Source organism: Chionomys nivalis, chromosome 2, assembly GCF_950005125.1.
Source record: "Chionomys nivalis chromosome 2, mChiNiv1.1, whole genome shotgun sequence".
NCBI classification, from domain to species: domain Eukaryota; kingdom Metazoa; phylum Chordata; class Mammalia; order Rodentia; family Cricetidae; genus Chionomys; species Chionomys nivalis.
This window is the reverse complement of record NC_080087.1, coordinates 131,481,916-131,498,535: the sequence shown is the minus strand read 5'-3', so window position 1 is coordinate 131,498,535 and position 16,620 is coordinate 131,481,916. Positions and strand designations below refer to the sequence as shown.

Genomic DNA, 16,620 nt, shown 5'->3' with positions numbered 1-16,620 from the left:
TATGTAATACTTTCTCTCTTCTACTTAGCTTCCTTCTTGCTGCCTCATCTCTCTTTGCCTTTTCCTGTTTTTAATTTCTCCAACTTTTAGATGCACTTAGTTTGTTCTCAAATATTCCCTTCCCTCAATGCAAAACATGGGCAGTGCGCTCTGCATTAGGAAGCAAACCGAGAGAAGCGTGGCACAAACGAACTAAATGGACGGCCCTGGCAGACCGCCCCAGCTGGTCTGCATTCTCTCCCTACACAGTTTCTTAAAGCGGTACTCTGGAGACAGCCTTGTGAACAAGACTGAGCTATTCTCTCATCTTTCAACAGCAAGAGATTTATTGACCCTATGAGCAATCTAATGTCACACAAGTATATTACTAGTTTGGGAAGCCTATCTTCTAAGCAATTATTATTGTTGAATGCCTGAATTCTGAAATGTAATGATATATGCACCAATGAGACCCTGAAACACTAACAATTTCTAAAATAAATAAAAAACAAGACAAATTAAATACACCAACACACACATACACACACACACGGTCAGTGTTTCTCCCAATGTGTTCTTATTTTCTTTTTCTTTTTTTTGGTTTTTTGAGACAGGGTTTCTCTGTGGTTTTGGAGCCTATCCTGGAACTAGCTCTTGTAGACCAGGCTGGTTTCGAACTCACAGAGATCCACCTGCCTCTGCCTCCCGAGTGCTGGGATTAAAGGCGTGCGCCACCACCGCCTGGCTTGTGTTCTTATTTTCTGAGACAGGTTTTCACTATATATCCCAGACTGCCTTCAAACTGGCGATCCTCCTCTTTCAGCCTTCCAAGTGCTGGAAATACATGTATGTGCTGCCACATCTGGAGGTCCTGCTATTTCTGGCTCAGAGTTTCTCCTTTTGCCAATCCCATCTCTAAGTTCCTACTGCACGGTCATTAAGACCCTCCTTAAAGTCAACTACTTTCCAATAGAAAGGTGGTCATTGTGACTACACTGAATTTAAAGTGTGTGTTTTCATTCTGACCACCGCTTGCTCTTTTTCAGTGCAGGAGTAAGAACGAACATAAAACCTGCTCTTGGCTGGTGGTGAGCTTCTTGTTCATTTCTAAACAGCATACTTAAGTCTAAAATGCTTGACTTTAAAACTTCTCAATCAGGTTTCCAATTAAGTCTGTCTTTGTATTAAATTATCGTAACAAATCTGGGGCTTGGCAAAACGGGATTTTAATTCAGCTTACAGTAGATGGACAGAGCAGAGCACTGGGCTTGAGGCCACTCTGTATGAACCTCACAGAACAGCTCCAGGAACTTGGGCTTCCCCCTATGCCTCAGGGGTCATCTGCTGAATAATGCCCTCCTTTAAAGCCATCACCACACTGTTTTCAGTGCTGACTTTCTGTAGATTCTAGTGTTTCAGGAATTGACAAAGTCAACCTCAGCTGTCAGGTAGGAACATTTGCCTTGCCTAAAAAGCTCCACTAGCTACTAGGGCTTAAAATTCTGTCATGAAACAATCTGTGACACACACAACCACAGTGACTTTTATTCAAAAGGCAGAGGAAATGGGATCATGGCTGACTCAGGAAGCCTAAATTCCAGTCTGGTCAGGCTTTGGCCAAGTCGTTTTGATTCACTGACATTCCCCATGGCTTCTATTTACTTTACCATTGAGTATTAGGATGGATGGTTTGGTTTGGGCTATTTCTGAGGCAAGGTCTCACACTGTAGCCCTGACAGACACTTGATATGTAGCCCCTGCTAGCTTTCCACTCAAGGCAATCCCATCTTAGCCTCCTGTGGGCTCTTAGGATTTTTTTTTTTTTTTTGACAGGGCCTCGTCTCATTCTGTAGCCCTAGTTGGCCTGGGACCCAGCAAATTTTTAATGAAGTATACTCCTTAGAGGAGACATATTTTTTATGAACATGATTTTAACAATCATCTGTGACTGTCACATAAGGTTTAAAAACGAATTCCCACTGTAGAATTCAGGGATGCTCAGGCATGAGCTTGAGGCTGCAAACGCACTCCATACCTGCACATTTGAAACTCTGAGCAGTGAGTCCTCGCTCCAAAGACAGAGTTGTCAGGATGCTCAGGAAGCTGGTGGTCACGGACTGGCGTTTGTTCTTCCGCTGCTCATGGCCACCTATCTGATCCTTGGCTTTGTTCCTCAGCGTGACTTGCAGGTTTTGCTCAGAACTCCTTGCCGCGTTGGCCGCTGTCTTCAGAGCCTCCATCCATTCCTGTGCCCTCTGTCGGGTCTCAGCCCGGAGGCGGAGGACATCTTGGGGGAAAATGACTTGAAAGCAAGAGTCACAACCATCCAGGTTGTCTATCTGCACAGCCAGACACACATCCACATTGTAGCTCAACAGGGGATCCTCGTCTAGCTTGCCAGGGTGGAAGGCCATAAGATAGGCCTTGCTCAGCACAAATGTAAATGCCTTCCAGTTATTTTGGACAGTCAATCTGTAGAGTGTCCCTGATTTGAGGATGTTTTGGTACTGTTTGGGGCTATCCAAGACAGGGGAGGACAGCAGCCCACTGGATTTCTTCTGCAAACAGTGGTTCTGTGTACAGTCAACATGATGACCAAGTCCTGGTGAGTTTGCCAGGTCATCCTGCTGGCCCATATAACTGGGCAGAGCAGCATGCACAACTTCCCAGAGCTTCTGCCCCCAGTCCAGGGCCTCCCATGGGGACTCTGCCTTTAGCTGCAGCTGAGAATTGTCATAGAGAACAGTGTCCACCATCCTGGCCTCGAGATTGCCTAGAACGGAAACGCTCTGGAAGTGTGAAAGCTGGTACGTGGCATGCAGGCTCTGATTCCCACTGCTGTCGAGGCTGTACAAGTGCAGGCCGTAGGGTGAGAGTTCAGCGTAGCAGCTTTGCCAGTAACTGTCATGGTTCTTCCTGATCTCCAGATAACCCTTCTTCAGGATGTTTGGGAATGTCTGCTTGTGTTCTAGAAAGAGGAAAAGAAAAGCTAAAGTAATAACTACGAGAAGGCAGGTACATGAAACCAACCACATTGGGGGCTGACATCTTTCTGATTCCGATTAAGCGAAGCAGGAATACTAAAATTCCAGGGTGGTAACTAACTGGCAGGATGTATCTGGGGATTCCTCACCCTAGGTGATGAGCGAGTGCACGAGGACATACAGAGTGTACACTGTCAACGCGACAGCGGTCCGGGTGCAAACAAATGCTGGGAAAGCTGCGACCAGAACAGGTAGGTATGCCTTGTGCGTCTAATCACACTGGCCAGGTTCCTCCCTTTCTAGGTGAATTCTGCAGAGTTCCAACCCACAAGAGAGAATTCCCATCACACAAGCCAATCCCTGTTCTGTCTCTTTTTTCCTGGGCTCCTGACGCCAGAAAGGGAGAGCAGAGGTGAACTATGAGCTGATAAACTGTTCCGCAGGCAAGCTCATCAGTCCTCCATCAGACCTGGACCGTCTAGCCAGCATCATCTCTACCCTCGGGTCCACTACAATACCTCTGAGGTCTCACCTCAGGTGGCAGTTTTCTGAGTCGGACCCTGCTTATTCTGTGCCCTTGGCTTGCAAGGTTGCATCCCACAGCTTCAGTCAGCGAGCACATACTGAACTTTCCTCCTGACTTCTCTCGCCTTCCCCCCATGGCATCTGTAGACATAGGTCCCTGGGTCAGCATCAGGTAGCCCTACTACATTAATCCTCTACCACAGGCTTCTATCAGACTATATTGTTGTAAGTTATTTAATGTCCAGACAAACAATACTTTATCTGTTTTTTAAAGTCTGTCTTCACTAATGGAGTAAGCTCTCTTTTCTCTAGCACAGCACACAGGACAATGCTTTATCAACACAGTAAGGGTCCTTAGTAAGTATAGTATTTGTTAGGTGGTGCAGGTATACACTTGTAATCTTAGCACTGGGAAAGCTGAGACAGGAGGATCACAGAGATCATGAGTCCGAAGCTAGCCTGCTATACACAGACTGTCATGCAAGCCTGTACTACAAGGCATGTATCTGTCTCAAATAACTGAAAGTGAAAAACAAAAAAGAACAGTATTTGTTAAATTAGAAATAAAGCTTCTAGCACAGTATCTGACACATGGGAGAACTAATTCCGTCCCCAGTCTCTTTCCCCACTTCCTCTCCCTTGCACGTTTGTCTGGTCACAGCATCCTTAGTCCATGACAGCTGACACCGAAAGCCATGCAGTACGTGGATAAAAGGGACTGTAGTAGAGAGACTCGTGAGAATTTGTTTCTTGAGAAAGGCTTTCATTTTGTAGCCAAGGCTGGCCTCAACCTCAAGACCCTTCTGCCCCAGCTTCCTGGGTGCTTACACCACAGGTAAGGACGACCGTGCCTAGTCTCCTGAGACCTTGGTCTACTATGACAGAATATCCATGCATGAAATTGGTAAAGAAGTAACCTGGTAGAAACTTTAATGTCTACGTGGCTTCTCAATCTCTCTGCTGACACATTCTACAGACAGCCACAAACTGAAGATAGGTCACCCTTGAAGGAAGGGGGGAAGGAGGGGATGAAGGAAGGAAGGCCTAGCTAGCTCTCATTTTAAAACAGCAAACCAACAGAAGAAGGGAGAGAAAGGCCTGTTTCAGCAGCTTTACATCCCTGGTCCTAATGTTAATTCATTACTATTTCTGTGTTAACTAAAAAGCTGTTAATTTCTAACAACCCACACTAATCCCTTTGTAGAAAGATAATGGATGCCTACTCTCCGGCAGCGGGGAGGCAGGGCTGTCAGAGGCATGGCTGTCACCTCTCCCCTCCCATCTCCGTCAGGCTGCCTTCTGCACAGTCAGTTCCTCTGATTCCTCCTGTGACCTGGCGACTCAGCCGTGAGTCCTCGAGTCAAACAAGCCACCTCTCCTGCTTCTTGCCTGAGAGCTTTCGACTGCAGCTACTGGGAATTAATTCCAAGTATAACTGTGCTCGGCCCAGCAGCACACCAAGCCACGGTCTCACTCCTGCCTGAGGTGTGAGCTCAGATGTGGATGACAGGTCACGTGGAAAGGAACAAGAAGTCTCACTAGGAAATCTCCAGGGTATTAAAGCTAACTTGTGCTTCAACACTGTTTTCCCACCCAATAAGACCTTCCATCTTTGCACTGAGAAAGCTGAGGCAGGAGAGCTACCATGAGTCTGAGGCCAGCCTGGGCTACAGTGAACCGCCTAACAAGAGCCATGAGGACAGGGGAAGGGCCAGGAAGCTTCTGGGGAACCCAGTCCTTTCTCAGAGCAGGAATGCCTGTATCATATTTTTTTGGGTTTTGTGCTTGTATAATTAACATCGTTAATCATAGAGGTCTGGGGACTACCATGTCTCTCTCATTTCTGGCAACTATTACTTTCTATTGGATCTGAAATATATTTTTAAATATTTTTGCTACTGAAAAATCAGGAAAAAAGATGTGTGTGTGTGTGTGTGTGTGTATCTATCTATCTATCTATCTATCTATCTATAATTTTGCCATAGTTGGAGTTTCTCCCTAGATCTTATCATTTTAATTCATTTAATTTACACATACATTTTAAAGTGCTTAATTTCACAACAGAATTTCAATCTTAATGAACATAAGTGGTTCAGATAGGATCACTAATAAGATTTATACCATTTCATGAACAAAAAAACAAACAAAAGAAAAAAATGCAGACACATGCTCTAAACAAATCACCATAATCACTAACTTTCATGATGAACTACCACCCAGAAACTCTCCATAAGAAAACTAAGCAGCTAGCAAGCCCCTGGCCACCTCACCTCTGCTTCCCTGCCCCGTGCAGCTGCTTCAGTTCGTCCCTCTCCTCCCAGTCAACCACACAGGAATGGCACAGGGACCTGACTCTGCTGACTAAAGGGGAAGGGAGAATGTTCCCGGCAGGGCGGGCGCCAGATTCACTTCTGCATTCCCACCGCCAGAGTTCCTCTTTGGTCATCAGTTCCTTTTCATGGATGGCCTCCACCTTCGTCAGATTCAATCCGCCTCCTTCCTGGCTGTCTCAGAGTTTTCCAATCTAAGCTTTCCGCGTGTCTCTCAGCCAAAACCCTGCACACATCCCAAGGCACATTTACTCAGTCCACACTCCCAAGCTTGCCCTCCAGTGCATGCCATCATGGAGACTTCCGAACACCACGAAGACACATGGAAAGGGAGCAAACCACTGGTGTGCAGAGAGAGCTCCACACGTAAAGTGCAAATGAGGACCTGAGTTTGGATCCTAAGCAACTGTGTAAAAAGCCAGGTAGGGGTGCAGATCTGTAATCCCTGCGTGTGGGGGCTAAGGATTCGCAGGCTAGCCAATCCAGCCAAAACTGTGAGCTCCAGATTCAGTGAGAAGCCTGTCTCAAAAAACAAGGTGAAGAGAGACAGAAGGAGGCATGTGATGTTGTTGATCTCTGGTCTACACACACACACACACACAGGAGGAGAGTACATCCACAAACACACATGCATACTTATGTGTATATCCCCCCCCCACACACAGAGGAAAGTGTATCCACAAACACACTTGCACACGTATTCATACACCACACACAGACACAGGAAAGTATAGTCATGTTTATGAATGCATACATATGCATACACTACCCAAACACACACACACACATATCAAGTCTCTAGTGTTAATGTTTTGTCACTTCTACCTCTCTCCAGCTCTTGGTTTTTATTTCACTTTTTCCCCTAGAATGTTTGAAAGCCGACTATTGGCATTACATCACTTCAACTATAAATACTTCAGGATGTATCTGCAAAATATCAGAATTTTCAAATTCATTACATTATTTTCATAATCGCACATGAATAATCCATGTTCTGTGGAGTACAGTCTGGCCTTGATAATTCTCTTTAACATCTCTCACCCTCTCTCACACTCCATCCACAATCCTCCCTGTGTCTCCTAGATAGCCACGTACATTCTAGCCTCAAGGCCTCGGAAGTTGCAATACTTTTTGGAATTTCTCCCTCTAGTTCCAATGCTTTATGTACTTACCTCGCACCTTCACCTCCTGAGAGACCACATTTACTGGGCAAAGGAAAAGGCAGTGTTCTTGGTCTCTTTCTCCTCTGCACCAGAGGCTGCTCTACCAACATCTGTCAGTGTGTTAATAGGTGCCTTGGCTACAATTGCCTATGGGTCTGAAAGGGAAGTCCACACTATGAAGCCCAAGGTGCTCAAAGCCTTGCAACAAGTACAGCGAACGGGTTCGGAACCTCAGAAGAGCTCCATCTGAGTAGCTCTGGTTAAGGCATGGAGCGGAGGTGGGCACCGAGGAAAGGATGGAGTTGGTTACTGAGCACAGACAGAAAGGGGGAGTTGCACTCCAAATGGTGGGCCCTTCTTTCCTTATTGGTTTATATCTCTCCTCAAGTTGACCCCTTTCACTCTTCGTGTGTCCCACTCTCTCTCCATCGCCGCAGTCTCTCCTCACTTGATAAGGACGAGCACAGCCACCTAACTGGTTTACACCCCCTCCCCAGAGTCTAGCTCTGAAGTCCAGGCTTCTTCCTTGTCACAGCCTCCTGATGTGTTGAGCACATCGGCTTCTTTAGTCCTTTGTCCAGCAATCACTATATGCACCATGGAAGCCTGAGGAGACCCAGTAAGCTGCATCCCTCTTCTCCACCAAAGCTTCAAACCAACCAGACACCAGGTAGACAGACACATGAGGATAAAATAAATGATCAGCTGCCTGGAGGATGCAGTTTACACTTGCAGCAACCGCAACCCTGGGATTACAGGGCAGTGTCACAATTAGCCCTCACGCCGGGCGGTGGTGGCGCACGCCTTTAATCCCAGCACTCGGGAGGCAGAGGCAGGCGGATCCCTGTGAGTTCGAGGCCAGCCTGGTCTACAAGAGCTAGTTCCAGGACAGGAACCAAAAAGCTACAGAGAAACCCTGTCTCGAAAATCCAAAAAAAAAAAAAAAAAAAAAAAAACTAGCCCTCATGAGCCATAGCCCTTCCCTCCTGAGGGACTCACATGAAAGGAGACAAGAGCAGTTCAGGAGCAGAACTGGGGCTTCCTGTGAGAGAGACTGTCACCTAGTTCCTCTCCTAAAGTTGCCATGAGGTCACCCCTCCTTCCCAGGGTGTAGCATACAAATGAAGGCCCACGGCTAGTCTAATCGGTGGCATGTACACGCACACTAAAGGCTACTAACTGGAAAGGTGGCTACCCTACCCCACTCTTTACATTTGAAACATACCACATTAAGACAATGTGTCTGGTTTGAATATACTCCGTAACCTGAGCCCCTACTCTCTCCTGCAGGTCAGTTCCCGGCCATCCCACTCTGTGGGGATGTTCTCATCACCTGGGGTTTGTAAGCAGCCTTCAATTCTCAGTTGAAATACCCTTCCTCACTGAAGACTACTCTGGCCTCGTATATCACCAACATTTCTCTTTTCCTTGCCATATTTAGCCCATAAAACACAGCTGCCAGCTGTCTAATTTGTGTTTCACATTAAGGTTTTTGATAATATCCAAGGCAGAAGTAGGAAAAACACTTGGAACTAATTTTAAGCCTCTGTTCTCTTCAGGCACAGGAGAGAAGGGAAACTAACCAGCTGGCATTAATCGGGCACTGACCAGTAAGCATATGAAGGCAGGACACTGTGGGAGCCATTCTGAGTATGCTCCATGATGCCAGCTCCCTTCTGGCCAGCATAATACAGTCACTATCCCCGAGACTCAGCTTAAAAAACGTGTTCTACCAGAAAAGATTTTTTGATGCCGACATCAGATAATACTTTTTATAGTTATTCTGGAGAACTTTCTTTATGGGCAAAGAGTGGGTATCTTATTTGTTCTCCCCCATAAACCTAGAAAAAAAGGCAGGTCACCTGCCTAGGCTCTAAGACAAATATGGGCCAGATATGTTAATTGTTTGTGGTAGGCAGTAGCAGCCACAGTCAATTCAGTCCTGGTCAACTTCTCTCCTCTGACGTAAACTGACTAGGAGGTCACAAACCCAACTTTTTAACCTAATAAGCAATCTCAAACATGAGCTTTTATGTTAGTACACGCCACAGTGAACTTCCTGTTCTGGCTCTATAATTTAAAGAAAATAAACATAAAAGAATCTCCCTTACATAGATTTTAAGACGGGCATCCCATCAGCATGTCTTTGTGTACTAAGAGAATAGTAGACACACATGATTAGAAGGAGCTCACTCTCTCAACTCCAGCTAAAGCCAAATGCTTCACCAGGACAACCCAAATTTTGTTCAGATATGGTGGCAATATATTCAGGAGAGATGACCTCTTCCCTGGCTTGAGGAAAGAATCATAATTTGTTTAAACCTCTTACAATACTTTATTGTCCTTCACTAGAAATTGCTTTGAGATTGGGCATGCCACCCAGTCTGAAACTGGGAAAGAGACTCAAAAGAGATGCTGTCTCTGCCTGAGTTTCCTATAAGATGAGTCTTAGGGCTGCTGTAGCCATGTGGTACCAATGAATGGAGAAAAGAGGCATCATTAATATACTGAGAAGAACAGAGCAAACAGGTAAGAAGCCATGGGACCGCCCCTCTCTGGAAGTTTTGCTAAGAGTTGCTGCACACAGTGCCTGGCATTTGCCAAGTATTCAATTACTGATGAGAAGGAAAAGATGTTAACAGCCTTACAATTACAAGCTCCGCCACACGCCACTGTTCGCTGGGTTTTGAAAACATTCTGATTTAAGATTTGCAAAGAGGTTCGAGAAAAGAATTATGTTACCAAGTGGGAACGTTGAGAGTAGAGCTCTAATCTGCAGAACTTCAATCTGGACCAAACGGTTTTATCTATGGTGGAGCAATCCTAGAGTCGTGAGGCAGTGTGACAGAGCAGACACATGTCCTCTCGGGGTCAGGGCTAGCCACATGACTATGACCGTGACATGTCAGTTCACATGTCTAAGTCTCCATTTCCCCAGTTCCCCATTTCCCCAGTTCCGGAATTAGGTCAATATCCCCCATTAGATTAAATTACTGTGAATATTAAATAAGACAATAAATGAACACTTTTTTTTCTTTTTGTTTTTGAGACAGGATCTTTTTTGAGACAGCCCTAGCTGCCCCGGAACTCACTCTGTCGACCAGGCTAGCCTCGAACTCACAGAGATCCACCTGCCTCTGACCCCCACGTGCTGGGGTGTCACCACCACTTGGCAAAATGAACACTTCTTAGCAAGAGGCTGGATACAAAATTAACTCTCATTAAATGGTAGCTCTTACTAAGAGTATTAAAAACAAATTTTATTCAACTTGACACAGCTAAAGATAAGGAGAAAAACAGAAATCATTTCCATTTTAGGAAGAAAAATGTAGCTATTCTGTCCTGGTTTTATTTAAATTATTTCCTTAATTTTTGAGATTATAATGTATCATTTTCTTTTTCTTTCCTCCTTTCAAACCTCCCCATATGCCACTCCTTACTCTCTTTAAAATTCATGGCTTTTTGTCATTAATGGTTACATGTATATATGTATGTATCTATATACATATACATTCCTAAATACACAAACACAACCTACTCTGTATAATATACTTGTGTGTATGTTTTCAGGACTAGTAATGTCAGAAGCTACACCATAAGCTATGCCGACATTAATGCCATGAACTGAGCAAGAACAGCAGACACACTGGAGTGGACAAGGAGAACCAAGCCTACAGGAAGAAGCACAGACAGCTAAGGAGTGCAGAGAGCGGAGACAGTCTCTCCCGAGGAAGGGCGCACCATTCATCGCCTGCCCTGGCTAACCTACGCGCTAACACAAGGACTTCAATCTCTTAAGGGCTAAGAAGATGGCTCAGTTGGGAAAGCGCTTGTCATGGAAGCATGAAGATCTGACTTTGGTCTCCAGGTGTGGCAGCAGGTACCTGTAACTCCAGCTCTGGGAAGCTGGGACAGAAGGGTCCCTGAGGCTTGCTAGCCAGCCAGGCTGCCAGAATCAGCAAGAGCCAGGTTAAGTAAGAAACCCTACCTCAGAAAGTAAGGTAGACAGTGATAGAGGAAGACATTTGATGGGGCTCTCTGGCCTCCACGCGGGCATACACATGCACACGCACGCGCACACGCACACACATACACACACACACACTTTAACTTTCCACATGCTCATATTTGGTCCAGTACAAAGTTTTCTACGATATGGTTCACATCTTTAAAGGGCTTCTAAGGTAAGAGATGGATAGAATACAAATAACTATAATATACAACAGAATAACATTTGCTTGGGAGAAAAAACTGGGATCCTGAAGAAGGAAAAAAGCAGGAGAAGTCTGAGGAACAGTGTGGCATTTGAGCTAGTCCTTGAGAGATGATGGAGGACTTATGGAGCATAAAGGGCAAGGAGAACCTCTTGTCCTAAAGACACAGCTGGGACAGAAGCAGGGTCCAGAAAGCACATGGTACATCTGAAAATGGCAAAGAGTCACAGCAGAGAAAGGCACAGGTCATATGGCGGGAAGACACCGGAATGTGTCGTAAAGTCCATGCGACTTCACAAGTAATGGTGAGCTATGCATGGTTTCTTTTGTTCTTCTTTTCAATTTCATGCTTTTATTTTTATAATATGAACCTTTCGCCTACAGGTATGTCTGTTTCGCATATGTGTGTGGAGGTCAGGGAGGGCATCAGATCTCCAAGAACAGGAGCTACAGGCAGCTGTGCACCACCGTATGGGTGCTGGGGATCAAATCTGGATCCTCTGCAAGAGCAGCCAGTGCTCTTGACCTCTGAACCATCTTTCCAGTCCTGTCTATTTCGTTTCTATGAACACAGTACCACATAATGATCTGTGTTTTAGAAAGATGACTCTGGCAGTTTGCAAACTTAATAACCACAGCTTTTCCAGTCAAAAGAAAATAAAATGCATTAAGAGGACACCCACAAAGACCATCAAACACTCCATTGTTACGGGTCCCTTACATCAGGGTTAGGCATTAGAATGCAGGCCGTCAGTGAAGCACACTGGGACTCCTATGGCTGCGGCAGCCAACACAGGACCATTAGCCAGTGGAAACTGTATGACCATACACATCAACTTCCTGTGACCTATTTTAGCAACTTCTTTGTACTGACTAATCTATTGGAGGGTGAATCACAAATTCAGCAAGAGACTGTGTCCTGGTGACCTCCCTTATTCCAACCCTGCATGAATATTTCCTTCTCTCCTGGCTCGGGGGCTTTTGAGAAACAGCATAATTGAAAAAGCAGTCATTTTAGTACAAGTTCCAAAAATTTGTCTTTTTTTTTTTAGTGAAAGATGGAAAAAAGAGAACTGAAGCAGTGTCAGAAAGCTCAGGATGAAGGACCCGACTGCAGCGGTCTGTCTGGTCACAAAGAAAACCACTGCTTGAGGCCTTCTCCTCAAGTCCTCAGAACAAGAAAACACCGCCCTGGAGCGGACGGGGTCACCAGAACGGCACCTACGGAAACAAAAGCTCAGCTGACCACTGGCCTTGCGAAGCAGATGAAAATGGGAGCACAGTCAGGGAGGAAAAGTGAGTTCCATTCTGGCAGCTTGTTGAGTTTCGGGGCTCTAAGCGAATATAAAAGATCCCTTTAATTTTTTTATTTAAAAAGTTAGCGCTGCAGTTCATGCGGCAGCACTTACCAGTTACACAGAAACTCCCACTTGTTCAAAAACTCTAACCATCCTTGTTTCTGTCAAGACCTTTAATTATTGATCTGACTACAGCAATTAGTTCCCGCACAAGCACGAGGCAGAATCTGCTTGAACGTACCATAGAATGGAGCAGTTTTAGGCTGGGAAGGACAGAAAAGATAATTGAATCTGTCTCAGTAGGTTTGTAGAGAGGACAGTAAGAGGGTTTTTCAACCTATATGGTGGGTGAATCAGAAGCAGAGTTGGGGTCAGACTCCTGAGTCTTAGTTTATATTCTTTCTAGACAGTCTCATCTTCATCTACCATGTGTCTTCACTTACAAGTGTGTGTGTGTGTGCATACAATCTATTATTCATATATAAAAACATATCTTGTTGGGCGGTGGTGGCACAGCCTTTAAGCGCAGCATTCAGGAGGCAGAGGCAGGCGAATCTCTGCAAGTTCAAGGCCACCCTGGTCTACAGAGCAAGTTCCAGGACAGTCAGGGCTGTTACACACAGAAACCCTGTCTCAAGGAAGAAAAAAAAAAAAGAAAACCCTATCTAACAGCCACATGTTCAATGGATTTAAACTGTGTTTGTTTGGACTTCATTCTATGATGGCAGGATTCAACCTTCTTCATCCTCTGAGGAATTCCTCCTGAGTGCACTGTTCCTCAGGGAATAACAAGACAGTGACACAGGACAGTGGAAGGACATTAAAGACAGACACTCATCTATATTCCTTAAGAGCATGGCTTTATACAACTAAGATTAGTGCTTGGGCTGGAATAAGATTTTTTTTTTTTTTTCGTTTTTTTGGTTTTTCAAGACAGAGTTTCTCTGTGTAGTAGCTCTGGCGGTCCTGGAACTCACTCTGTAGACCAGGCTGGCCTTAAACTCACTGAGATCTGCCTACCTCTGCCTCCTGAGTGCTGGGATTAAAGGTATGTGCCACCATGCCTGGCAGAAATCAGACATTCTTATGGTGGAGTCAAAGTCCTCAGAGTGGCAAAGCTGCCTGGGTGCTGTGGACAGCAGGATTAAGATGCTGGGCCTAAGGAAGCTTTGGGCTCTACCACATACTGTGAAATCCTTTATAATAACTGTTACCACTTTGCCTTTTTAGGTCTGTTTCTTTCTATCATTTATGACCTACCCTTACATTTATTAGCCAGTCATTTTCAGATAATGCACACTGTAACAATGAGATTGGATTCAAGCCATACCCTATGGTTGGACCCCCTGAAGCATCCTCTCTCCACTAGTCCAGCCAACATTCCTTTTGAAAGAGTCAGCCCTGGTCTGCCTATGTCTGAGGCAATGTAGTCTCCAGAATGCATTCACAGGCATCTAAATTAAGGCAGTCAAACCATGTGACAAGACCCCAAGGTCAGCTCATACCTTACTGCCTTCCCAGTGTCTGCTATGTTCTGGGTGGCTCTGCCACTGGGAACTCACCCTGTGGGACAGCCATGACCCCAAGAGATTGGTTGATTTCTGTGCCTCCAAATCCATGGGGTCAGTTCATATCAGCTCTCTGCACAGACCACGATGAGAACTGTATACTCCACAGAATGGATGGTGAACCTAGTCTAGAATGCCTTCCTACTCTTAGCCTAAGTATTGGAGGCCCCTGCTCTTTACCTGGTAGACAATAAAAACATGAGACATCTTGCTTGTTCCCCAGAGCTTGTCTGAAAGAAAAGATGTGAGAAGCCTGCCATGCCTTTTGCCCAAGTTTTTCTATTCATGTTGCAATGACCAAGCAGTGGCTAAGATACGACATTCTAAGCCTGCAAAGTTCATATGCTATAATTTCTGTTTCAAACTCACTACTTATATTTCATTATAAATTAGTATTCAGAATTTTAAAACTCAAGAACTAAAGAATAACAATCACAAGTCAGGAGTGGTGGTACACACCTTTAAACCCAGCACTCAGAGAGATCTCTCTAAGTTCAAGGCTAGTCTGCTCAACAAAAAGAGAGAGAGAGAGTTCAGGATAGCCAGGGTTACACAAAGAAACCCTGTCTTGAAAAGAAATAAGCAAAATAAAAAAGAGTAATGATCATGGTTTGTCAGATGCTCAAGGGGAAAGACCAGAGCATTAGAGATGTCAAGGATGCCCAATTCATGAATTTATAATCAGAACGAACTAGAAAAATAAAGTTGGAAATATGATAACCTCTTCTTCTGGGTCCTGTCGAGGACCTACAAATGGCTAAGGTGACTTAATGACAAAATTCCATGTGAATTCTAACAGACAATCTACTAAGGTTACTTGCTAGTTGAAGAGTTTTCCTATTACATAAAGGTAACAGATCAAATACAAAGTTATCAGGTCTTTCAGGCACAGGGGTCCCAGCGATGTGTTGTCTGCTAAGTCTCTAAATCAGTCACCACTTCCTTGCTTTACAATATCTCTTTCCTTCTGGTTCTACAGTCGTAACCCCCCCCCCACCAGCTGTTCTTGAAGATCTGTGAGCTTAGAACAGTGCTTTTCAACTGATGAGTCACAACTCCATTGGAAGTTGCATCTCAGATATTTACACTAATTTATAACAGTAGCAAAATTACAATTATGAAGTAGCAAAGAAATAAGTTTATGGTCAGGGATCAACACCACATGAGGAACTACATCAAAGAATCCCTGCATTAGGAAGGTTGAGAACCATTGCTCTAGAAGGAAAGATGAGGAATGGCAAGTTGTGGATTTGACAGGGAAGAAGAGTCTTGAAGGGTGACTTTGTATCGTATATGGAAATGTGGTATGTCATGGACAGAAACCTTGCATTCTCTTATCTATATTCAAACTGATATCTTGTCTCAGATTACACTTACAAATTAAGCTTACTTATTAAATTGTTAAATATATCACCTGACTTACCAAACAGATATGGCAGGTATAGAAGCTAACTTAAAAGCAGCAGTAAAGGGACTACAGAGATTCCTCAGTGATTAAGAGCTCTTGTTGCTTTCAGTTCCCAGCACCTACATGGTGAGATCCAGGGGACATTGTACTCACACAGTGCTCATACATATATGCAGGCAAATATGTATGCACATAAAACTTAAAAAGTTTTTTGAATTAGCAGTGGAGCATAAAGGACAATAAAGGCTAAGAGGTAGCTTCATGGCAGAGTGTTTACCTAGCAAGCCAAAATTGAATTCCTGGCACTACTAAAAAACAAAACAAACAACAACAACAACAACAAAAATTATATAAATACATGCACATACACACAGAGAACCAATCAGGGGCTGGAGGAGTGCAGAGGAAGCTGGTAGCAGAGAACTTGCCTAAATATTCAAGGCCCCAGGTTCAGTTCAAAGAACTAGAAAGCATGAACATACACACGCGCACACACACACACACACACACACACACACACACACACCGATGAGTTGAGGTGAAGCCATTTAAATTTAAGAGTTGAGTAAAGAATCATCAGTAATAAAATTTGGTAGTCATAAAGTTGTTCTTTATCTTGAAGGAAAATGCTGTGGTAAATGGAAAGATGGCTTTTTATGTCACTTAGGAGAATATGTGTATGAGCACAGTCTGACACACAGATGCACACGTCTGTTTATAAACTTGAGGAAAATGAAAGGCCCTACAGGATCCACGAGACCCAACTGCCACTGGCTCTTCTCCTCTAACCTCTCCACCACATTCCTACAGGGCTGGGTATTGAACCCACGGCCTTGTTCATGCTAGGCAAGTGTTCTACAACTGGGTTACACCTGCCCTTTCTCTCCCATGTTCACTCTATGAGTCTGACTATCATCTCCATAACTTCTTTCGAATCTCCATGTTCTTCACTTCATGCTCCCCGCAAGCTCTTCTGGAGCAGTCTAGCTCACTGTGCCTTCTGCTTCTTCCATCCTCTTAGAGACACTGACACTCAGTTGTATGTGGAATAAAACAACATTTCAGTTGGCCATCTATTGTCTCTCATTCTGAGTAATTCCCCAGACTTCACTGATGCTGACCCCTTGAGCAGAGTCTCCACAAACCTTAAA

The 16,620-nt window shown here is 44.6% G+C and overlaps 1 protein-coding gene across 3 annotated transcripts in view; it reads right to left on the bottom strand.

The window, feature by feature from the left end:
- Positions 1-16,620, bottom strand: part of Plekhm3 (pleckstrin homology domain containing M3) — a 178,141-nt gene that overhangs the window by 139,594 nt on the left and 21,927 nt on the right. For all 3 annotated transcript variants that reach the window (XM_057761522.1, XM_057761521.1, XM_057761523.1), the window contains exon 3: positions 2,015-2,947. In XM_057761522.1, the coding sequence (XP_057617505.1) occupies positions 2,015-2,947 (933 nt within the window). The remainder of the gene's footprint in view (positions 1-2,014; positions 2,948-16,620) is intronic.